We start from the raw sequence: 24,716 nt of genomic DNA on the forward strand, positions 1-24,716 counted from the left end.
ATGTCAATTGCATTCTTAGTATATTTAGGGAAAATGGAAAGCCCTACAGAAACATGATAACATAAACAGTTTTTATAAGCAATATAAGCAGTTTCCTCTGTTGCTTATGTAATTGTAAATAAAGCCAAGATCAGAGAAAACCAACTGTAGTCTAGACACGAGGCATCCCAGGCAGCCAAGCATTTACCAGGACCTGCTCTGGCTCAGGCTCCATGCTAGGGAGCTACAGTAATGGGGATGGGAAGAAAAGGGAGGAAGAATGTGGTTTAAGATACGATTCCTCCCTCAAGGAGTTTATAATCCAGTGTGTGGATGAGAAACAAATGTAAATATTACCAATCCTGAGACTTACAAGTGTAACAAAATTGCTAGTGATAAACTATAAGCAATGCTCTGTGGGGCCGAAAAGACTGAGCTAGTAACTGCAAGGGAGGTGATCCAGGGGGCTTTAAGAACAAGTCCTGACTTGAGGGAGAGGCACCGAAGGACTGAGGAGCAGCAGGCTAAGGGAAGAGAGTGCAGGGGCGTCTAATGCGTGCAACAAGCAAGAGGGTGTGGAGGGAGGGAAGGAGCTGCAGCCACTGGAGGAGCTGGGAGAGTGGTCTGGGGCCAGAGGGGAGGGAGCGTGGATGCTGACTGGGAAGAGCGGCTGAGCAGGAGCCACAGGGTCCTTATTCCTCACAAATGAGATACTACAGACAAGGCAGAGAAAAAGGTCAAAGACAACTCAAGACTTTGTAGCAATGATTTTTAAACGTTTTTAATTCTGTCTTGGTGTTCTGCTCTTTTGCTGTAATGTGTCTAGATACAGATTTTTTTTTTTTTTTTAAATCCTACTCGGGACTTTTTGATAAACTAAAAATGCAGGTTCTTACCTCTTCCCCATACTCCTGAGTTTGCTCTCTCTGGAGCAACGCCACGTTTCTTAAACATTATTTCATGTTTTTTTCTCTTTATATACCTTTGTTCCATTCTGGGTCAGTTTCTCTCTAAATCATCAATATATGTCTTTTTGGTTAAGAACATAGACTCTGAAGCCAGACCACCTGTCTGGCTTTGCCACTAATAACCATGGGAGTCTATCACATTACCTAATCTCTCTGTGCCTCAGACCCTCACCTATAGAAGATGATAATAATAGTTCCCTCCTTAGACAGTTAATACATTAAGAGATTACATTAATACATGTAGCTTGCTAAGAAGCATGTCTGGTTCACAGAGAGAACTGAATAACTATTACTGTTTTCATGGTGGTTGCTGTGTGCTCTGAAGGCTTTGTTTCATATCTCCTGCTGCCGGGAAGACATCAACAATTACATATTATAGTGTGTGTAAGTGTTCAGAATGGCAAATGGAGAAGCTAGTGCTTCTATTCCACCAGCATATTTTCATTAAGAGTGAAAATATTTACCAGACCAACAGATCAGCAAAGTCTTAAAATCCCAAAGAACTTTAAGAGGTAGAAAACGGATTTCCAGAGCAATTTTAACACAAAGCTATTATTGAAGATGAGCTTTAAAAAGTGGCTGACAGTTTAGGCTTTCATTAAGGTACAAAATATTTTCACTAAAAAACCATTATATTTTATTTTTTGTTAAATTTTGTTGAAAATATTCTGTGGTGGCAGACCCACCATCTTGAATCTTTGGAAAAGCCTGCTTCCGGCTTAGAACACAAGAAAGTGTAACCCAATATAGCCACCTAGTGGTAGTATTCCTAAACTGCGGGGAAAGGGGGAAAGTGCGCAAATTAGAAAGGCATCACCAAGTGGTCATCACCGACAGAAATGAAATAGATGGGCAGATGATGAGTTTAGTTCCAAATATTAAATTTGTGGTGATGGAAAAAAAAACTATAGTGAACACATCTGAGAAGCAAAAGGAGACAAACACAGGCGCACTGTTTCAATTACAGTCATATTTTCAAATTAGGCAGAGATATGTTATAAAAGCGTTGGAATCCAGAGAGTCCTACACAATCAGGGATGAGGCTGGATTGAATAAGCTGAGTTTGTTCAGATTCCACCAAGCCTAAGCTCCACAAACCCCACTAGGAAACCAGATTAGGATGCATTAAAAGCAAACTTTAATACTATTTTTCTATATAGCATAAGGTTGAAAAACAAGGAAAGACACAACCTAACTGTGGTCTCTGATGCTATGTAACATCCAGTAGTCAAAAAAATTTAAAAAAAGCCACCTTTCCCTATAAGAAACTATTCAAAGTTGTTAAAATACAGGAGAAATTCTCTATTACTTTTAAAAATGCATTTCCCACACTTTCAGTCTACGTAACAATCATTCCTAAGAACTCAACGTAAATATAACTAACCTGCTTCTTCAACTTTCGTCGGAAGAACTCATACTTTCTTTTGTAATCCCTGGAGTAGGGCACAGCCTTGAGTTGAAAATTTTGGAAAAATAAAGAAGGTTTAGGTTGTTTTTATTCTGGAACAATTTTAAAAGTTCCCCTCTGGGTATTTTATGAACATAAGTTAAAGACATTAAAAGAGAATATTTGGAAATAAAAGTTTAATTTGAAGGAAAACAAACACAAAACTTTAAAATTTTTAATTTCTCTGTTTAAAATTAAATTGTATTCAGCAATTCCCATGACTGTAATTTTCATCATGCAATATTCTTGAAATGCAAAAAGCCAGAAACAGGAAATTTCTTCCAAGCAGAGAAATATTAGAAATGAAAATTTCCATTTCTAAACAGACTTTCAAAGTGATTCCTCCATTAAGGGAACAATTTGAAAAATGCACTTTTTCCTTGAACTCTGAGGAATTGCCTTTTTTACCCATTATTTTAAAAGACTAAACATGGAGACTAAAGAATAGTCTAAAAGAACTGGATTTTCCATTTCACTTCTTTTTGTGAATTAGAAAACAATTAAAATCTCAAAAACAAAATACAGAACAAGTAGCTACATAAAGAAGAAAATTATTTTTCCTATACTTCACCTGACTCAAAAGGAGTATAAACATACATGATAATATTTATACTTAAATAGGAGTATTTTATACATCAGCATTTACAGAAATTTCTACCAAAAAGTTCAAGCATGCCCTGGAGTTGACTGCATGCCACCTACTTTCTGACCTGGTACATTCTTGGCCCCTCTCTGATTTGCTGAGGATTGCCAACATTCTTTTTCAGGCAATGGCAAGTACCAGCTGAGCCCAGCAGCCCAGTGCCTTGGCATTTGACTATAGGGCTCACTAGTCTCGTGAGGCTATTGCAGAGGTCAAGATAATGAGCTTATACAGATACTCCTTTCATATTATTGAGACCTGGTGTGGGGGTGGTGGGAGAGGACAGAATTGCAGATGTGCTTTCCTCTCAAGGTCTGTAGGATTAATGCCTTTGACCATTCACCCTGGACAAAATGGGTGAGAGGACAATGCCGTCGAGCGTACTGATACAGAGACTTACTGGTCCAGTTATTGCTACATTCTGCAACCGAGGATCTTCCCATTGTGTTCTTTTTATATCTGAAGAGGGAGAGAGATCGGTGTTCTTTATTCTCCTGCACAAAGTTCAATGTTACAAAAAATAACGTAATGAAAAATCACATTGCACATACTGTGATTTATGTAGAAGATTCTTCCATCTGTATGAGTTCTTTCTTCCCATCCTGGCTATAATGAAGAATGTATTTCAATTATTTTTGGAAAGGGTTTTAGATGTATGGGCAGATAATGACATTGGTTATACACTTAATTTTCTTATTCCATTCTTAGTAGAAGGCATTACACTTTAATAATAACTCATAATTACTACTACTACTACTAATAATAATAATAACTTACTGAAACTTGTTGAGGAACTACTGTATTCCAAAATACAAAAAGTTGGAGAGAGCCAAGTTAGATTGCTAGCAATTCTATAAACTTACAGGTAAAGGACCCAGATCATTGGAAGAATCAAGTGATGTCTTTCCTCTCAGATGAGGTGGAATTTTCAGTCTCGGATCTTCCTTTTTTTGGTAGAGCAAATAAAGTGAACAACAACACACACAAATTTTAAAATCAAGAAAGTCCCTCTATTACTATATTTTCTAACACCAATTGGTATTTAAAACATTCTCTTTTAAAGTCTACTTTTATTTTATGTGCTTCATTTGCGAAATAATAGTTTCTCTGTCTAAAACCCATCATTCCCAAGCTACAATATTCATTTCTCAGATCTCAGAGTACCATCAGTTTTAACTCATCATCTGCTTCACAGAAACCATTCAGAGAATTTTGCCCCACTCTTCAGGGATTGTGTCACTACATAGGGCTGTTCTCTAACTAAAAACTGCAAAATGAATGGACATTAAACTAGACCACGTGCTATCACAGAGGCCTTGGGCATCCTTTTTGGCACTTATCTGTTAAGGTGTTGATTTATTAACATTTTGTAAAGCTAGGGAGGTATGCTCAAAAAGGTTATAAAAGCCAATTCAAATTGTTGGGAAAAAAGGGACAATATTCAATTTGTTTGGATTCACTTCTGTATATTATTATTTTAATATTATTTTGCTAAATAATTTATTAAACCATTTTAGTTTAAGGTACTTTTGTCTTTTAAATAAATTAATTAATCAAAATCTAGCCATCTGTTGCTGACTTTCAGTAACTTTTCTATTAGTGGCGAACCAACTGCTAAACAGCTTTAGGGCTTATCTTAAAATAAAAATACTATTTTACCTAGCCTCCCCAAGGTTTTCTGGGTATTAAATGAGATATGGATTCAAAAGTACTTTGGAACTACAAAGTGACAAATAAAGGTAAAAGACTATAACAAATATCTTCCTAAGATTTTATGTCTAGTGAGGTAAAAATGAAATAGGAAGTAAATGTACTTTCATGACAATCCCTGAAAATATTACAAATAGGCATAAGTATTTCTTGAGTAGAAATAATACTATTAAGAATTCAGCATATCTTTAAATGAATACAAGGACATGTAGGTTATATTAATGTACATTTAAGGGTTATAGGGAACTCTTAAGAGTTAAGATCATTGCTCTAAATGCAAACAGGAGAGTATTAAAGTTACCCAGGTAGTGGTTTTGGTGTTGTGGTCAATGAAGAAAGGCCTCCCATTGGGTGCATGCCGGACTTCCCAGCCTTTAGGGAGGAATCCTTGCTCCATTTCAGACGGCTGGGTCACCTGCTGCGCTGAGTCACCGGTGGGGACCTGGGGTCGAGGGCACGCCGAGCTCTGGCCTGACGGCAGCTGACTGCTCTCCGCTGTGGCCTAGCACATGGAGTAAGTCACGTGGTCATGTTTTATAGAGAACACACAAAGAGCTGTGGTTAAAAGGCAGCTTAACCTGCAGACAGAACACGTCCTTCTAAATAGATCTCAACAGGCAGATTCATTTTTCTGATAGTGTTTTGTCAAACTTTGTTTTGAAAAGAACTTTCTCAGCTGATTTCTCAGCTAATTTGTGAGCGGTACCACGCTGGCTAACAGTTCAAGTTGGCTGCGGATGCCCCGGGCGGAGGCGGTGAAGTCAGGGACCGTGTCCCAGTGGCAAGGTCAGCCACGGTGCCAGTTGGAGGAGGCTGTCTCCGCTTGCCCCAGATGTGCACAGAGTGCGAAGTTCTCCACACGTAGAAGAGACTGCCGATTCTGGGCAAACAAAATGCGTGACAAACAGCCACTGCAGAAATGGATCCTTGAAATGTAATATATTCATCTGATGAAATGTTAGGCAGTGGTTAAAAGGAACACACTGGATCCATATATGAGACAGCATGGATAGGATTTTAAAACAATGTTGCACACACAAAAAAAAGATTTAGAATTATATAACATGACATCTTTGCAAAACTTGAAACGTAGGAACATAAACACTCGTCTGCATCGTTTTAGCTCTCTATGTAAGTGTATAAAAGAGCCTGGAAGAACCATGGGAGGTCACTGCAAGAAGATGGAAGTCCGCAGCCCAGAAGAGGGCCCTCATGGACCCAAAATGCTGCCCTCTGAGCTCGGCCTTCCAGCCTGCACAACTGTGAGAAGTAAGTTTCAGTTGTTTATGCAAAAAAAAAAAAAAAAAAAAAAAAAGACTGGAAGACTATCCAACAGACAAGACGGTGCTTCTTTCTGGGTAGTGGAAGCAAGTGCTTGGATAAAAGGAATTTAGTTTCATCTGTATGATTTTATTTTTTTATATTTTTTAGAGATTTTATTTATTCGAGAGAGAGACAGAGAGAGCGTAAGTGGGAGAAGGAGCAGAGGGAAAACCAGACTCCTTGCTGAGTGAGGAGCCCAATTGTGGGGGGGGGAGGGGCTCGATCCCAGAACCCAGAGATCATGACATGAGGTGAAGTTAGACACTTATCTGACTGAGCCACCCGGGTGCTCCTGTAAGATTTTATTTTCTTAAAATAAAATGTCTAGAAACAGATATGGTAATTTGTTAATGGTGATAAATTCTGGGTGTTAAGAAGATGGGTATTTGCTGTATTGTTCTCTGTACTTTCCAGTGTTAAAAAAAACTTCTCAGTCAGAGAAACAGTGATAAAATAAATTAAACATTCTCCTAAACACTTCCAAGGAAATGTCACAAAAGACACTTGTTGTCACCAAGCACAAGGTGTCATCGTGGCAAATTTCTTTAACAGATCTTAATCACTAAGATTATCTTTCAGTGAAATAATGATCTTAACCATTCAAATAACAAAAAAAAACCCCAATGGACCAGATTATTTGCTCCATCCTGTTATTCCCAGTTGGACTTGTTTTACATGATAGCAAGTAGTAATCATGCACGTGAGAGATCTGTAGGAGCTGCGAGCCCCAAGGTCAGCAAACGATTAGAAGATGCTAGCCACAGCCCGTGTATACCACAAAATAGCTGTACCAGCTCCCACAGGAATACGATGGCGTACATTGCGTAAGAAAGTAAGTTAACAGGTAGACTGCACGGTACCTGGACCACGGGCTTTGTCCAGGTGGTCGTTCTGGAATTGTGATCCACATAATATGATCTTCCTCTTTCATCTTGTTTTTCTTCCCAACCTGGTGGTAATCCAGATGAAGTAGGCAAAAGCTGAAGTGAAGAATAACAGGAAAACTAAATACGAGTAAGAAACAATCGTTTTAAAAGGACCACCTCCCCTTTTCACTACCCTCTCCCTTTAAAAGGAAGAGAAGTGAGTTGGGGGAGATCAGAGGGGGAGATAAACCATGAGAGACTGTGGACTCTGAGAAACAAACTGAGGATTTTGGAGGGAAGGGGGATGGGAGGTTGGGTGAGCCTGGTGGCGAGTATTAAGGAGGGCACGGATTGCATGGAGCACGGGGTGTGGTGCATAAACAATGAATCTTGGAACACTGAAAAAAATAAATTAAAAAAATTAATAAAAGGAAGAGACTTTTACATCATATTTTGAGGTGTATGAAATGAAGTGTACCACATCCCATTTAGAAAAACCAGAACAGACCATAATGATGCGAGCGATACCAACATGAATAAAACATGACAGTAATAATAACCACACACTAAATATTTTCACATAGATTATGTCATTTAACCTCTGCACAAATCTTAATGCAATCATTGTTATTACTAGCCCGTGTTTATTCACAAGGAGACTGAAGCTTAGAAAATTGGGGTAATCGCCCAACAGATTCATTGCTAATATAGAGCTACAGAGCTGAGACCTGAGCCGGGCGGTCTAACCACAGAATTCATCACCTGTATGTGCTGAGTCAAAAGTTAGCCCTGCCTTCCTTCTGTAAGGGCTGGGGAGTTGCTACTTATGAATTTATTACTAATGAACAAAGAGGTCTGGTTACTCCCAAGTTTACTTAAAACAGTTGAGGTTTGGTCTTTCTTTCATCTTTTGAACCAGATTAGACTCCGCCAGGTCTGGCCTATTTCCCCATTGTGTCTTACACATAAAAACCAGCACCTCTGGTCTGCTCACCAGCTACACTGTCCACAGACACACAGAGGTAGATGCACATTGCTGACAGAGGATGCGCTGTTGGTCTACAAAATAATGGAACTAAAGCTGCCCCGCTTTACAGACGCCCAACAGCTGTGAGTAGATAAAAGAAATAGAGTTGGTACATCTACACAACAGAATATCATCAACTACTGAGACATGCACCAGCGTGGCTAAATCCTAAAAACGTTATATGAAGTGAGAGGAGCCAGATACGTCAAACTGCAACTCTGTATGGTTCCACTTACATGAAACTTCTAGAAACTTCTAGAAGGTAAATTAGTGGTCACCTGGGGCTGAAAGTAGGTGCTTGGATGGAGGGAGTTTTCTGGGAGGGTTGAAGGGTTCTTAGACTTGATTGTGGTGATGTTTGCACAACTGTATACAGTTATTAAAATTCATGTATTTGTACCCATAAAAATTAAGGGGTTTTATAGTATGTAAATTATGCCTCAAAGGAAATTGTTAAAAAAACCTAATCAATGTATTGAGAAGAAAAGGGTATGGAAATAACTTTTCCAGTACATAGAAAAACTAAAGTGCATGTAATATACAGATGAATACAAATCATCTCTAGATTCTGGTGTTCATCTGGTGTACTTAAAATTGCTTCTTGGATAAATGCCTGAGAGTCAATCCAAAATGTGACATTTTCCTTGTATGAGGACATTCTAAAGCACAGTAGGAGAAAACCACAGATCTCTGCTTAAGCAGGCTCCAGCCTAGTGGAGGAGGCCAGGCAAGCGCAACCAGGAGAGAAAGGATGGTGAGGGCCGTCTTTCCATGCCATCTCCTCTCTTGCAGACGGGCAAGGACAATGGCACAGGTGGGTTGCCCCCTCCTTCCTCAGCACAGGACTGTGTCCCTCTCTTGGTACAGCACCATCTTTTTAGATGGAGGAGCCACAAATGGTTCAAGGAATTCTGAGCCCCTGCATCTCTGTGTGAAACTTTCATAAAAGCAAAAACTAATCCCCAATTTTCAAAAATAATGCATAGACTGCCATTCAAAATTACAAATGGTGAAAAAAGGTGAGGAGGCATTCTCCATGGGGAAATGGCGTGCACATAGAGCCAGAGGAGGGAGACTGTCAGATAAGGGGACAGCCTGTTTGGAAGAAAAAGCAGGGATGGGGGGAAGACAGCAGGAGGGTTCTGTGGGTGGGTGAGAAGGAGGGTAGGTTGAAGGGGCTGGGAGCCTGGGAGTAAGACACAAGTCTGGGCTGTGTAAAGGAGAGATAAACTCAAAGTCATGAGAGTTACATCAGGAAGAGAGGAGGGTGGAAAACCAAAAGCAAGTCAAGAGTCCAGGCATGAGGCTGCTAAGGTCTGAGCCCCAGTCAAGGCTGCGGCTGGAAACCCTATTGAGAAGGACGCAGAAGGTCTCAGTGGACGTGGACATGATTCTGAAGGGAAGAGAGAGCAGAACGCCATCCAACCTGGCCCCTGAGCTTGCCAACACTGGCAAATATACCTGCCCAGGGGACTGAGTCCCCTCATGTATGGAGCAGATGCTGCTGCTTGATGCCGGGGGCCAGTGTACAGAGCTGAGGCTGCTGGACAGCACCGTCTCAACCCAAATGCTGCCCGCAAACCACCACCAGCCAGCATAGGACTTCAGCAGACAAGCCCACATATGGCCCACAGTCATCGGGAGGCCTTGCTTTCTTACCACAGGAGACGCGTTTTCCCCATCCCAGCTACTCCCTGTCCCAGCTACTCCCTGTCCCAGCTACTCCCCAGTCTATCTACCCCATACCCCCTTCCCCTGAAGTTCATCTCCAAGAACCCAGATTCTGTGCTGGATTGGCTCGCAGCCAGGTAAATGTTCATATTCAGTGTTCAAAAAAAAAAAAAAGTCTTGAGTTTCCTGTTTTTACTGACAATGAGGGGAGAGAATAAAACTCACCACAGGAAGTGTAGGCTGTTCCTCAAAAGTATAGGCTTGTAAGCTGCCTCTTCTGCTGGAATGATTCTTATTTAAAAAAAAAAAAAAAAGAGCAACAATAGGTTTAGGTTTTTGATTTATGTCTGAGTGGCAGATAAGGCCATGGGGGTGGGATTGATGGGGCAGGAAGAAGAGTGACCATGGAGGGGCACCCAGCTGCTCGCCACACCCCGGAGTGCCAGCACCTTTCACCCAGGGGCTCACTCTTCCGCCCTGGCTCTTGGCAGCCCCCCAGACACTTTCTCTTGAATGTCTAACGGATACCCCTCATTGTGCTCCAAACTGCATTCGGCTTTCCCCTGTCCATACCCACTCCATCCTGCTCCTTGTTTTGGGGGGCAGTGCTAGAGTCCAGCAGCAGCTCCCGTCAGGTACCAGTCCATCCCCCGACTCCTCTCCTGTCCCTTAAAGGCAGGGCGGTCACCAGATCTTCCTCATTCCATTTCTTTCCTAGCTCTCAACTATGTTCTGCTTGCACTTTAGGTCAAATTGGGTTTTTTGTTGTTGTTGTTGTTGTTTTTAATTTCAAGTTTTCATCACTTGTTGCTTTGCCTGTGAGGGCAGCAACCTCCTTGCAGATTTCCCTGCTTCAAGTCCGATTTCCTTAAAGCTGACCTCCATGGGGCACGCTGTGGCCAGGAAGCGCTCCACAGTCAGACCCGGTCACACCGTTCTGGAGTGCAGAGCCCTTCCGTGAGCTCTCACGGTCACCAGGATCACAGTATGAAATCCATCGCCCAGAGCCTAGGAGCTCCTGGACTGGGCCGCCCCTCACAGCTCCAGCACTTCCCACCTCAACACTCACCCTCTGGACATTCTAGATGACTCGTCCCCCAGAAGTCCCCTCTCCTTTTCCCTGTGCTTTTATAAGCATGCTGTCATCACTAACCGATTTTTTTTTTATGTTATTAAATAACAAAACCAAAAACGTATACATGTAAATTAAGTCAAAATATCTACTGTAGTATTGTTTATAGTAACAAAGAACTATAAACAATCTAAAGTCTATCAGTAGGAGACTGGTGAGATATCTTAAGAATTACTTGCACAACAGAATGATGTTTGACGGTTTGTCTTTGTTGATTTTAAAGGAGGACATCTATATGTACTGAAATGGTCCAACATGTAGGATACAAGTGAAAAGAGTTAAGTTACCAAAAGATGATCTGAGGTTAAAATATTATATACAAATGTATGTGTGTGCATACATGTTTAGAAATATATAGAAAACATTTAGGACATGGGGAGCCTGGATGGCTCAGTTGTTGAGCATCTGCCTTTGGCTCAGGTCATGATCCCAGCATCCTGGGATCAAGCCCTGCATCAGGCTCGCTGCTCAATGGGGAACCTGATTCTCACTCTCCAGTTCCCTTTGCTTGTGCTCCCTCTCTTGCTCTCTCTCTCTGTCAAGTAAATAAATAAAAATAAAATCTTTAAAAAAAAACGGTTAGGACAATATGTGCCAAATCATGAATAGCAATTGAGGAAGCACATGTTAGAGATAAGACAGAAGATTGAATTTTTATTTTATATACTGCTTGAATTTATTTTAATACTGCTTGAATTTTTAACCATGATCATATAATACTTTAAAAATAATAAATTATTTTTTAAACTAATAAGCACACGGTATGAAATTCAGAAGGTACAGGGGCACCTGGGTGGCTCATTCGATTAAGTACCTGCCTTCGGTCATGATCTCAGGTCCTGGGATCAAACTTCATGCCCCTCTCCCTCTGCTTCTTACCCCTAGCTTGTGCTCTCTCTCTTGCACTCTCTCTCAAATAAATAAATAAATAAAATCTTTTAAAAAAAAACCCCACCCAACCCCAAAGTCACTTCACTCTTTTCATGGCTGCATAGTATTTCTTCGAATGCCATCTACTTCCCTGTTTAGTCCAAGTACATCAGCTCTTATTCACACATGTGTGCTGGTGACAGGTGTGGTATAACCGAGGAGGAACAAAGTCTCCCCAGACAACAGGACTTGCCCTGGCACTCATCAGTCAGATCAACACCAAATCAAGACCACGTTGTCATCATGCCGCACAAGAAAAATGTGAACACTGTCCAAGCCACAAAATAACAGTATCTCTCCATCCCGGCAAATCTGAGTGACTTCTGCTTTTTTACTAATTACAATTTTAGCCTTGATATACATAAGATTTGAGACACCCAATCACTGAACCATCCCTGCTTTTTTTGCTTTTTTTTTTTTTTTTCTCTTTTAAGTAGGGTCCACACCCAGGATGGAGCCCAATACGGGGCCTGAACTCAGAACCAGAGATTAAGACCTGAGTCAAGAGTCAGACGCTTTACCAGCTGAGTCACCCAGGTGCTTCACACTCTTGCTTCCTTAAACCCTCCTCAAAGTTGCCTAACATGAGCCCAAATCCTTCAAGTCTTTTCTAACATACTCTTACTAGGACACTCATAGTATATGTTCTCCTTGCTGAAATGAGTAACAAACCCAACATGTTTAATGACAGGTGTGTTCCTGGGGGTCTTTGGCTGGAAGGCACTGGTTTATGTAACGGCTGTTTACTAGTGACCATGTGGGTTATCCATGATTCTGCTCCAAACTATGAGTGGAGATATTTTAAAAAATGACTGTACCATAAAGTCCTAAAGTCCCTAATACATTATCAAATGCCATTTAAGACAAAATTTTTCTCTCATTAGAAGAAAAATAATTGTAGCTCTGTGAGGGGATGGATGTTAAATGAACTTAATGTGGGTATAATTTTGCTATAATCTACAGGTATGTCACATCATTATGTTGCATACCTTAAACTAATCCAATGTGGTCTGTCAATTACATCTCAATAAAACCAGAGATAAAAGACAAAATTTCCTATAAATGTTGGCTACCCAGTGAAATAAAACATATATTATAAAATCCTGAAGCTACAGCAAAATCTAAGAGCATCTTACTGAGCTGGATACTGGCTGGCCGGTGGCTGAATTTCTACAGATTGTGAGTCTGGCATTCAATTCTTCTGCAAGAGAAGTCTGAACATCCAAGTTATTTGATGCTGGAGGTGATGGGAAGGCCTGATTGCTATACATGGTGGCTTCATCTTCTCTTATAATTTCCCAGTTCTAAAAAAAACAGAAGAATCTTAAGCCACACATACTTTAATCTATTGCTGTAGCATGTGTCTATGGACAAGAACAAGAAAAATCTTTCTACCTCGGAAGACTCTCGATTATCCACACTCTCCGTCTCCTCAGATATCTGCCGCCTGGTGGTAAATGCACGCTGGGCTTGCAGTTGCATGTTCCCGTTCTCAGCATCCGTTAGGTTATCCCTGGATTAGGAACAGAAGAACCGTCACCTGTGTCTGAAGATCGTTAAAATGACCGTCAAAGAGGCTGTGATCATTTAAAAAAATATCTTAGATCAGAATTCACTGGTTTGGGCCAAAGGCTATTTCAACACATACAGATGAAGTCATGGGCACATTGGTATCTTTGGAGTACCTCATGCAATGAAGGTTTTGTGAAAATGTGTAATACGTCCGACTTTGATATTTGAGTTCACCACCGTGCCTACAGTAATGTTTGACATGTAAGGGCACTCAAAAATACTTGTTGAATAAATGCACTTCTGAGAATTTCATAAATAATTTCATTATGTTATTATTTTGCCTTATTACGATATGAGTAAAATCTAAGGTAGCTCTAGAGAGATTATAAAAAAGAAGCTTCAGGAGTTACATATACAGCTTCAAGAACCAGAGAGTAATGTTTTCTGCAACTGATCTTAAGCTGAGAGTAGAGTTCCCCATGCATGAATTCAGAGTGCAAAATGAAATATCGTGTGAGAAACATTGTAATTAGAAACTTAATAGATCCCAGATTAAATAGTATCTGGTTTTGATCATTAACAGAAATAAGCCTGGCTTGAAAAAAGATAATAGTAAAAACATGTCTGAGTTTAGGCACATTAGAGTGGATCAGACTGAACCCCATTACCCTGTTTATTATATTATTCTAGCTATTTGCATTTAATATAAGCAGGCCACCAGATCAAGAATTTTATACAAATATTTAATAACAAAATTATTGGTAATTTATTTAATGCCATATAAGCCCAGGGTAGTTGGAAGGTCAATTCTTAATGTGCTACTGCTGAAGAAAGCACAATTTTGACAGATGATTCTAAGGGAATGTTTCAGACTTTTCTTTCCGTAAATACCTGATTTAGGCTCTCTGAACGTGATATCAACCATAGTGAAAGAAATGTGATTCTGTTCAAGTTAGGCTTTCTATAATACTGAGCTCTGCAATAGGAAATTTTGTAGAATTTCTTAGTCTTCAGTTTTATGATCTGTACAGGTCCCTACAGAGATGGACACCTCTGTGCCACGAAGAAGCAGGATCACTGATTTGCTCTGGAAAGAAGTGAGATCAGAAAATATCTACAAAAGTGCTTGGACTGTATCAGACACAAAATAAAAAGCCAAAAGTTAGAAATTAATGGATGAATATGAAAAATTTTAAGTGTCTGTCAAAAAGCAGAAGACTAGTAAAGCTTTCATAAGGCCATAAGGGAGGAGAAATGGAAGGGTATTTGATAATAAATGTAAGTAATGGGACATTTGTAAATGTATATTTATAAATATACAGTCTGATGATAATAAAAGAAAAAGGTCACTGAGAAGACATAAATTAGAATACCTCAAAGATCACTCTATCCTTGATCTGTGTGCATTGGAAACTATGTATGCATTGACCAGAGTGGTAAAAACGAAAGACCCTTGTTATTTAGTCCTTTACATTTTACAAGTAATTTATATTTAAAAATAGTCTACTGTAGAAATTAACATGTTATTATGTTTTAGTAACAAACTACAAAAAATTTCCAAGATTTTTTAAAACAGTCTAAAGACAAAACATATCTTTTCGTGGCTACAAAACGATTTAAAATAAAGAAGCAATTAGAGGGTGACATTTATGACTCAAATGATTTTGAATATTATCAAATAATTTTAAAAAAGAAACCGTGAAGATGGCATCTTTAAAGCCCCGGATCATAAAAATCCTCCTTACATTTTTATCGTTGATCGATCTCTCTATACTACTATGAATCCATTTGAGACACACCCTCAGAATGAAAATTTGTGGTCAAAATGTATTCAGATCACAAATGTGAAAGCCACCAGCACATACTGAGGGGTTGGTCTTTTCCACTGTGTTCTTCTAGATTCATGGTTTACATAGTAGGTCCTTCCAAGAATATCCTGCCTCTCTTCCCATCCTGGAGGTAGAGGAGAAGGTTCTTGTTGCTGCTGCAAATGGCAAGCAGCATCTGGTTGGTCCAAAACAACCCAGCCAGGCTGAAAAACAGAGTGGTAACAATTAAGTTTATGCTTGATTTTTTTTTAACCTTATGAATTATGCTGGAGGAAATTTAAAAAGATTTACCATATCCAGTTCCAGAAATTATGCAAGGAAGAATTTGCACAGTGTCAAACTTTAAGATCATCATATAAACATTTTAGGATAATAACGATTTTTTTTCCCCTGCAAAATGATAACACTTAAATTTGCTTGAAACCTTTAACATTTTTTCAAAAAGGTTTTAAAAGGAAAAAGTCTTTTGTAGTCTCCGTACCCAAAGTGGGTCTTGAATTTGCAATCCCCAAAGCAAGTCTCCGGCTCCACCTACGGAGCCAGCCAGTTGCCCCAGGACAGAAAACATTTTAAATAAACAAGCAATGATGGAAAGCACTGAGAAACACAGTTTAAACTCATGTAACCTTGGGCTATTCTCTAAATTATAAGCAAATGAATGAAGGACAAGAATTGTGTCTTATTGGGCACTGTCTTTCCCATAAAGTAAGCACCTTGTTATGGTAGAAATCAGTAACTATCTGAGACCTGAAAAAAAGACACTAGATGAAGCCCAGATATGTCTGGCCATGACAGGGAAAGGCAAAGGATTTAGAAATAATCGCTACGAGAACTCTCTAGCAACTGAAAAGCCATTAGGATTCTCACATCTGACTTTTCTCTTTCTGGATCATGGAAAGGCATTTTGATCAGGTCATAAAATAGTCAAAGAAATAAAATTTCATTTGTTTTAAGTGCCAGGAAGGCATTAGAAATTTCCTCTAATACTAGTGAGGGGCATAGGTACGTGAAGCTTAAACTAGGGTAGTTAGGGCAAGGAATTACTTGGAAGGGTAGCAAGAGTTCATGGCATGTTTTTACATAAGAAACTTCCCAACAGAAAAGGCAACAGTAAAAGGTCCTACTAAATATCAATACGGCTAGGAAAGCAGAAATAAATAAGTGAAAAAAACTTAAAAATTCTTCTAAAGAGACATAAAAAGAGAACTGGATGAATGAAATGACATAATATGATCTTGGATAGGAAGACTCGGTCTTAACAAAGGTGTCAATTCTCCCCAAGTTAGTATGTATAGTGGCCAAGATTAAGATAAAACTACATTACAGATTTTTTTTTTTTTTTTAAAGTAGGCTCCAGGCTGCATATGGAGTCCAACTTGGGGCTTGAATTCACAACCCTGAGATCAAGATCTGGGCTGAGGTCAAGATTCGGACGCTTAACTGACTGAGCCAACCTAGCACCCCTACATTACAGATTTTTATAAATAACGGGCAATTCTCAAGTTCAAATAGACACACAAACAAGCAAGAATAACCAGCACAGTTCTAAAAACAGAATAATGAATAATTAACCCTACTGAGTAAAATATATTATACTTCACTGCACACACAGACAGTTCAACACAATGAATCAGAAAGTCCAGAAAGACTCAAATTTATAGGACTTCAGTTCAAATTTGTGGGAAATTTTTTTAAAAAATTATGTAGGGTGCTGCCTCAGACCTTCTACCAGGATGTTACAGATTGAACAATGTCTCAATGCTACAAAGTAAAACCAACATGTATGACAACAAAACTTGAGATTTAAAAAATATGTTCCAAGACTGGGCAAGCCGCTAAGGATGAAAGAGAAAACTGATAAATTTGAGTACAAAACCTCCAAATTTGTACATGGCAAAAACTATCAAATCAAAGTGGGGGAAAAAATGACAAAATGGGAAAAATATTTAGTACCATAATAACAGGCAAAAAAGTAATGTAATATAATGTAATATACACAGACTTTCTTTCGAGGCACTGGGTGGGGATCTAGTGCTGAAGGACAGTTGTGTGTGCCAGCCAGTTGATGCCTTAGAAGGTGGAAGAGAATTCTTTTCTCTTTTACCTTTCACCTTATAAGGTGGAAGGTTAACTCTGAAAAGGGAGGGTCAGGGAGAAGAGTTGGAAAGGAAGAGAATGTTTCTAGCAGCCCGGAGAACAGGACAGCGGTTTCTGCAGCAAGGCTGATGTCTCTGGCTGGTGTGGTGGGAGGGTTATCAGCTATCAGTTTTAGACTGAGGCAGGACAGAAGGTGAGGTTGGTGGTGGGGGGGGCAGTGAGAGAAAAGACAACGAATTCTTCTGGAAAAAGGAATCTGGATGGGAAGTAAATTCACTCCCTTTCTTTCTTATTCTTATTTTTTTCCTTTTTTACAAACTTTTCTACAGAACTGACATCTCTTTAATTTTGCTTTCTTTTATTGCTCTATTTCTCTCCTTTTCCTGTATCCTCTTACTTTCTCTATCCAGCCATGTTTACCTTCCTTCTCTCTCTCCTTTCCATTCCTTTAAATGATCATAATGTAGGATCTACATACTTAAAAATTAGCCTTGTGTATATTAAATCAAATGTTATTTCTCTGGTCTCAATTTTAAAAGTATGTGACTTGAATTTTTAAATTTCACTCTCTTGAAAAACGGTCAAGTTTTTAAAACTATGGTCTTTGATAATTTTTCTGTAGATTAGTAAAATTTATTAGTAAGAGGGTCCTTTTTACTGCTGTTTTAAGGATCTGTTTTAAAAGGGCTAAATCTGTTTTAATCTTTTAATCTGTTTTAAAAGGATTATAAAAATTATCATTATAAAAAAAAGGAAAATGGTACCACAAGACTATTTCTTTAAAATCTTCTTAAAAATTTCTCTCTTAAAGGTCTCCTTGGTGAATGCATGCTATCTAGGTAAACTTGAGAAGGGTAAAAACTAATTAAATTAGAGGCCTAATTTTTAAAAACCTGTTTCAAGTTCTGGAAAGTACAGTTGTACTTCTGAATATTGCTTAGAAAAACTGAGTTTTCATTTTTTATATACTGAGACATATATCAGCTAATATTCTTCACAAAATAATTTTCTAATTATCAATGAATGTTATTTAATTTCTAACTTGTAGTATGCAAGTGCCAACAACTTAATGAAGTCAAAGAGGAACAGAAAGAAAGCACTCAGAGCTAAAATAAACATTAATGGTAGTCCTGCAAAATAATACAACTAAATCTAAAGTTGCAAAGGGTACAAAAATCAAATGTTAAATAATAACTTACAATAGCCAGACTTTGACGTACTAAGGAATACAGGTTGCCTCTGAGAGAGTCTCTTTTGGAAATGACAATTGTTTTCTTTAAAGAGTAGGATTTTATATATTCAGTTATAAACTGGATGTCAAAGACAAGACTTCTCTGGTCATTAGCTACACTGAAGATAAAAAGCATAGATTCATGTGTTTGCATTGCTAGGGCCTTTCATAAGTAAACTCCTACATGCTTACAACTACTAAAATTATAAGCTGCATTCTGAGGGAATGCAAACATTGAGACCTGAGACCACAAAATGAAGTGAAGCAACTCTACCCACAAAAACTGAACTGTGAATGAGGTACCTATAACATGTGTGTGTGGGCAAAACTTGGAGCAGGTTCCTAAATAATGAAATACTGTTAACTTTTTTTAGTTACTAAATAAAGAATTTTCTTTCTTTATGGCAGGTATCCTTCATTTCAAACAGAATTCCATTATGCAAGATACCCTGTGCACCAAAATGCCAGGCAGAGAAACTGTGACCCATAAATATCTAAAATTTTAAAAAACTGATTATTATATGATAAATCAGAAATCAGAGAAAAACAAAACAAAAAAAAAGAAAATATAATCAAATAAGAAAATATAGACTTAAGGAAGGATAATACCACATTTTTTGATTGCCAAACTAAGGGCTAACTATATTCTGTGATTAAAGAAAAAATTTCTTTCCTTCTATTATTATGTATTTCCCCATAAAGTGTTGGGTCGGTGGCTCTGGGAATGCAGGAGGAACAACAGAAATGACCGCTGACCTCCGGGGCCGCCGTCTTCCAGCCCCCTCCCCACCATTCCTCAACCCTTGACTCTCCAGACAAAAGGATATATGCCCAGGTCACGGCTCCATAGGTAACACAATACCTATGCAGGAAATAGAAGTATCAGGACCCCCCACCCCATACCCTCTGACCACCAAATACACTACCATATATGGATGTGAGCCCATGCCCTGCCTTGGCCCGATAAAAGACCCCCACCGACTCCCTCCCAGTGCGACTTCCCTGACTCCGCTTTCCAGAGTCGTGGAGCCTCGCCTGAGGGTGCCCACCTCCTCCCTGCACGACTTTCCGGGCTCCTCTTCTCCTGAGCCCTGAAACTTTGCTGGAGGGCACCTTTAATAAATCTTGCCTTGTGCCTACCTCACCTGGTGTCGTGTTTATCTCACCTATAAAACCTTACATAAAGTAAAATCTTAATAGTGCATTTAAGAAATTCCTAGAGGGGCACCTGGATGGCTCAGTCAGTTAAGCATCCGACTCTTGATCTCAGCTCAGGTCTTGATCTCAGGGTTGAGTTCAAGCCCTGTGTTGGAATTTACTTAACAAATTCCCAGAAAGCTTTGTTGTAAAAGCATGGCTTATTCTCAAGCTTTCTTTCTCAAAGATATGAGTGTGTGAGGTATTGCCCAGTGCTAGGTCCCTCACCTTTACAGTTCTTCTGGAAGCTTAATCAGACCCTCAACTAAAAAGGCTTGACTGTTGAAGAAGGCACAGACAAGAAAACTCTTCAAAGCTAATTAGTGCCAATATACTGTGTGCCTTCAGTAAATGTTGCTTCAGTGGGAATGTCAAGAGGCAGGTGTTTTAGGGTCCCCTTTTCAAATCATGAATTGTTCTGCCAGAAGAAACCCTAAGAGGTCATCTGGTACAGTACTGTCATTCTACAAAAGAAGAGGCTGCAGTTCAGAGACCTTCAATAATTCACACTGTCACTTGGCTCAGTAGTAGCAGTGCTTTGGACAAGAATTCCAGCCTCCAAATACCCATCCAATTCTACTCCAAATACGTGCTCTCTGCCTCTTCCTCCCTTACTTTCGATGCATGTAGCTCTGCCCAAATACCTGACTTGTCCTGTCATCCATGAAAACTGTTAAATTCTATTTGTCCCAGATAAATACGGCATTGTATTAGATCACATGCATTCTTTCCCTCCCCCATTCCCTCCCTTCCTCTGAGCCCATCCATCCTCACCCCAGCCATGAGAGGAAAAGTAGCCAGAATTACATTTCATAAAAGTGTTCCTAATTAGTAAAGTCTTCTCAAAATTTCCATATATTTGACTTACAAAGAGTAAATTGTATTCTTACTTTATGGAGGAGAATAGGACATAGTTTCAGAAAACTCTAAAAAATCAGAAAGTTAATGACTTAATTATAATAAATGCTCTCATTTATAAACATTGTATTCTTTATTTGCTAACCTTTAAGAACACATTCAATAATGGCTATTCATTCTACAGAAATGTCCTTAGAAGGAAGAAATGTTTAATGGGTAAAATAAACAGATGTCCATGTAAATCATTTTTATTGTACACATTAACTGCATTGAATAAAGTTATTTTTTTCTTCAGAATATAGTAAAATAAGAAATGAGATATTTTCTTTTCACCAAATATTGAACCAAATATTTTATAAGATCTCACCTCTAATTCCTCAGCCTGTTCTGTGTTATCTTCTTCTGAGCCACTGGTTTTAGGTAAATAAGTCATTTTTAATCTCAGATAACCTTTAACTCTTGATTTGTGACTGTAGAAAAGAAAATAATTATTCGTAAAACTTTAAGAAGAAAAGCATTCCATTAATAAGAGTTTACTGAATACCTACTAGCTACGAGAGCGGACCCAAAGACAAGCTCAAGGACAGAAGATATCGAGAGGCAAAGGAGTGAGTGGTGGAGAAAATGTAACAAATATAAATAAAAGTTATTCAATAAATAAGATACTAAGGAAGGGTGAGTGACAGATCAGGGAGAAGGTGAAGGAGCAGTTGCATCTGAGTGAGTCCCAGCAGAATGGGGAGGATTTTGACCTGTGGCAGTGAAGGGAAAAGTCTATGAGTAGAGAAAAGACTAAAAATGAGGAAACAGGTGGGAAAGCAGGTGATCAATGAAGGAAATGGCAACTGTCGGCTTGGCTGGCCCACGGGATACACAACGGAGGGAGGGATGACCCAGAGGATGAGGTCCATGTGAAACAAGAGAGCTATTTTACTTTGCACACAGTGTGAAGCCAGAAAATGTGGGAGATCAGGAGAGGCATCCTCAGAGATATGCTCTGGAGAGACTAATCTGGTTAGACTGTAGAGGATGACAGAAGAGTAGAGTGCAAGGCCTGCTGTCTTTCTTGGACAGCTGTTCGAATCTATCATACATTAATTTACCGACTCGATTTCCACAATGGATCTTGTATCACCTCTTTCAATAATGCGTTGTCCAAGCTAAAGGCTGCTGTGTGTGGTGTTAATACTGAAAATATTTTAAGTCTGTGTACTGACCCCACCGATTCTAGCATTCTACTTACTTAAGTCTTTCCTTGTCCTCACTTTCTGTACAGATATTTTGGTGGTTTTTATAGATATCAGCTATGTAACTCATTACCCCTTTCCTTTCTTGATTAAAAAAAGTCCCACCTTTTATTTTTTATTTAAGAGCTACTCCCTTCCTCACCCCACCTAATCTCTCAGGTGTTCTTTGTACAGTTCTCATCAATTTGGAAACTGGACCTTTCCTGAGTGGTCAATAGAATCCCCGATGCTTATTTCTAAGGCCACTAATGTGGCTTGTGTCTCCATTTTTTAAGGGGGAATGAACACTGACTTGTTGCCACAACAGACAGATACAGAAAACTTGCTCAGATGATGGTTTTTACAAGAGTTTCGCTATAATGGTATGTTCCAGGAGTTTATTAAAAAGGTTTTATTTATTTATTTATTTGAGTGAGAGAAAGAGAGAGAGTGGGGGAGGGGGAAGGAAGAATGGCAGGGAGGAGCAGAGGGAGAGGAACAAGGCTCCATGCTGAGCAGGGAGCCCGACGCGGAGCTCGACCTCTGGACCCTGAGATCATCACCCCAGCCAAAATCCAGTCATCCACTTAACCAACTGAGCCACCACCCAGGTGCTTCCACATCTTCTCAACTAAACAATAAGCCTGTGGGTTTGGACTCAATGGGGGTCAGAAAATCCAAGCAAGCAGTACATTTTCTACTGATTTAAAGTTTTTCTGCACTTGCAGTGAAATCCAGTGTAGACGGAAGATGTAAATTATATTTTTTAAAGATAAAGATACAAGAAAGCAGGTGACAAAATGAAAAGCAGGTTGCTAGGGAAATCAAATAAGAGAAAAAAATATTTATTTATTCTTGGTATGCAGATACCACAAGCAGTCTAAAACTAAAGAAGGAAAAGAGATTTATATTCCAAGACTTCTACAGTTAAATATATAACATCTCTTGCAGAAAGTAAATATTAAGATAGTACTGTCCCTTTTATTTTGCCTTAATAATTTATAGTACAAAGAGTAATTGCATGTCTTTTTTTTTAAGATTTTATTTTCATTTATTTGACAGAGATGACAAGTAGGCAGAGAGAGGAGGAAGCAGGCTCCCCACTGAGCAGAGACCCTGATGCGGGGCTCGATCCCAGGACCCTGGGATCATGACCTGAGCTGAAGGCAGAGGCTTTAACCCCCTGAGCCACCCAGGCGCCCCAATTACATGTCTTTAAATGAAAAAATTTACTAAGGTCCCATAGTGTGTCTTTCAATTGTATTTTCAAGTTTTAAAAAAAGGGCAAATATTGTACAGATGAAGAGATATACTTCGTTAATCTGACTGTGACTTTTTTGACAGTAAATCCATACATTACTTCGCTAGATTTTACTTGACTATGTGGTACAGATGATCAAAAGGAGTTTTATTTACAGTTTAAACTTAAAAATTTTAAACCAAATCAAATAATTCAGTTTAGGAAAACGGAATTATGAACATGGTATTTAGGTTTTAAATTCTAAGTCTTTGCTCATGTTATTTTCTCTAAATGTTTCAGTTTTCCGAAATATTTTTTACTAACATATACAAGATGTAGTTAGGTTTTTCTGAAATTGGTTTTGTGTATGTCAAGTTGCATATTGCTCTTGGTGGAACTAATGTTTGTGATTTTTAAAAGGACAGTATGATAAAATTATACACACTTAAAGATAACAAATAAGACAACATAAACAAATAAACAAATGAAACAACGATAAAATGATAAACAATGATAAAAAATGATAAAATTACATATACTTTAAAATAACAAATAAAACAATATAAACAAATAAGTAAATAAAACAATAAATAAATCAAACAAATTAAAAACAAACAAATACAACAGTAACAAAATTCCACCTTTTAGTCTGATAAATATTAGGGGACAAGTCTTTCCTAAGAAGTATGAAAAATACTTCCCTGTATTTTCAGAATTATTTTGTGCTGTGCATATATTATTTTTAATCAGAAATAACAGTAAAGCTTTTAAAAAATCATATTTAGAAGTAGCTTATTTACAAAGGTTTAAACTTTGAATTTCCAAAGAGGCTACTATAAGATATAATGAGATTTAAAAAATTAATATGTTATTATTTTATACTTACTGACCTTCTCGGGTGAAGAACAAAATCCTTAAATGTATACGGTCTCTCCATTCTTGGATTTTCTGTCTGGAACAAAACAGTGGGTTTTCAAGATATATCTATCAACACTAAAAACATGTACTGAAGTTAGAAGTGAGAAAAATGTGGCTTTAGCTCATAAAATGGTTATAACGGGTAGCTTGACGGGCTTCCACCTTCCTGCACCCTGGGACTTGCAGCAGCATCACACCTCAGTACCAAACAAGCTGAGAAGGAGCACTGAGGAGCCAATGGGGGGAAACAAGGGAGAGTGGTTAGCCATGTTGGTGCCCCAAAGGAATATGTAATCTGTACAGTGTCAGCAAGTGGGCGTGGTTAGAGCATACAGCCCATTCCAGGAAAACAAAAAAGTCAATGGCTTGGAAAGTGAGACTGGATTAAATATATTATCAAAAGCTTATGATCTCTGAAGACTAGGGAGAGCCAATAAATATCTCAAAAGACTGACACAGTAAAGAAGCATTACTTTTTCTTATCATGTTCAACAGCTCCCCTAACATAATAATAATAATAATAAAACAAAAAGTTCAACAGCCCTTTGCTTTTAATGCTCTTTACTTCTCACTTACATTTTGCATTAACTACCCATTCGGTCTTGGAATTCTTGTCCTTAAGTTCATGACATTGTTTGTTTGTTTTCTCCTGTTTCTCCGTGTCTGTCTTCTCCTCCAATTGACCCACACTGACCGAGGCTCAAGGTCCGGCCTTTGAAGCTCTCATCTCGCTTACATGGACAGCCCATCATTCTCAGTGAGTCTGCCGTTACCTTGACGTGGTAACTCTCAATCCTTCCAGCCTCTTCCTCCACAATTGATTTTTTTATATTTCTGTCCTCTGCCCACTTTAGGCTTCCATTTTTCCTATTTTCTGTTGAAATTCATTACGGCCCAAAACAAACTGATCTC

At 38.7% G+C, this 24,716-nt stretch overlaps 1 protein-coding gene across 4 annotated transcripts in view; it reads right to left on the bottom strand.

Moving 5' to 3' along the window:
* Positions 1–24,716, bottom strand: part of NEDD4 (NEDD4 E3 ubiquitin protein ligase) — a 133,970-nt gene that overhangs the window by 13,338 nt on the left and 95,916 nt on the right. For all 4 annotated transcript variants that reach the window (XM_032342640.1, XM_032342641.1, XM_032342639.1 and 1 more), the window contains 12 exons: positions 23,777–23,838; positions 20,788–20,890; positions 15,074–15,240; positions 13,092–13,209; positions 12,833–13,000; positions 9,860–9,925; positions 6,931–7,050; positions 5,049–5,249; positions 3,901–3,981; positions 3,589–3,643; positions 3,438–3,496; positions 2,332–2,397 (listed from right to left, as the gene is read on the bottom strand). In XM_032342640.1, coding sequence (XP_032198531.1) covers positions 2,332–2,397; positions 3,438–3,496; positions 3,589–3,643; positions 3,901–3,981; positions 5,049–5,249; positions 6,931–7,050; positions 9,860–9,925; positions 12,833–13,000; positions 13,092–13,209; positions 15,074–15,240; positions 20,788–20,890; positions 23,777–23,838 — 1,266 coding nt within the window. The remainder of the gene's footprint in view (positions 1–2,331; positions 2,398–3,437; positions 3,497–3,588; positions 3,644–3,900; positions 3,982–5,048; positions 5,250–6,930; positions 7,051–9,859; positions 9,926–12,832; positions 13,001–13,091; positions 13,210–15,073; positions 15,241–20,787; positions 20,891–23,776; positions 23,839–24,716) is intronic.

The sequence above is a fragment of the Mustela erminea genome, chromosome 5, assembly GCF_009829155.1.
Source record: "Mustela erminea isolate mMusErm1 chromosome 5, mMusErm1.Pri, whole genome shotgun sequence".
NCBI classification, from domain to species: Eukaryota; Metazoa; Chordata; class Mammalia; order Carnivora; family Mustelidae; genus Mustela; species Mustela erminea.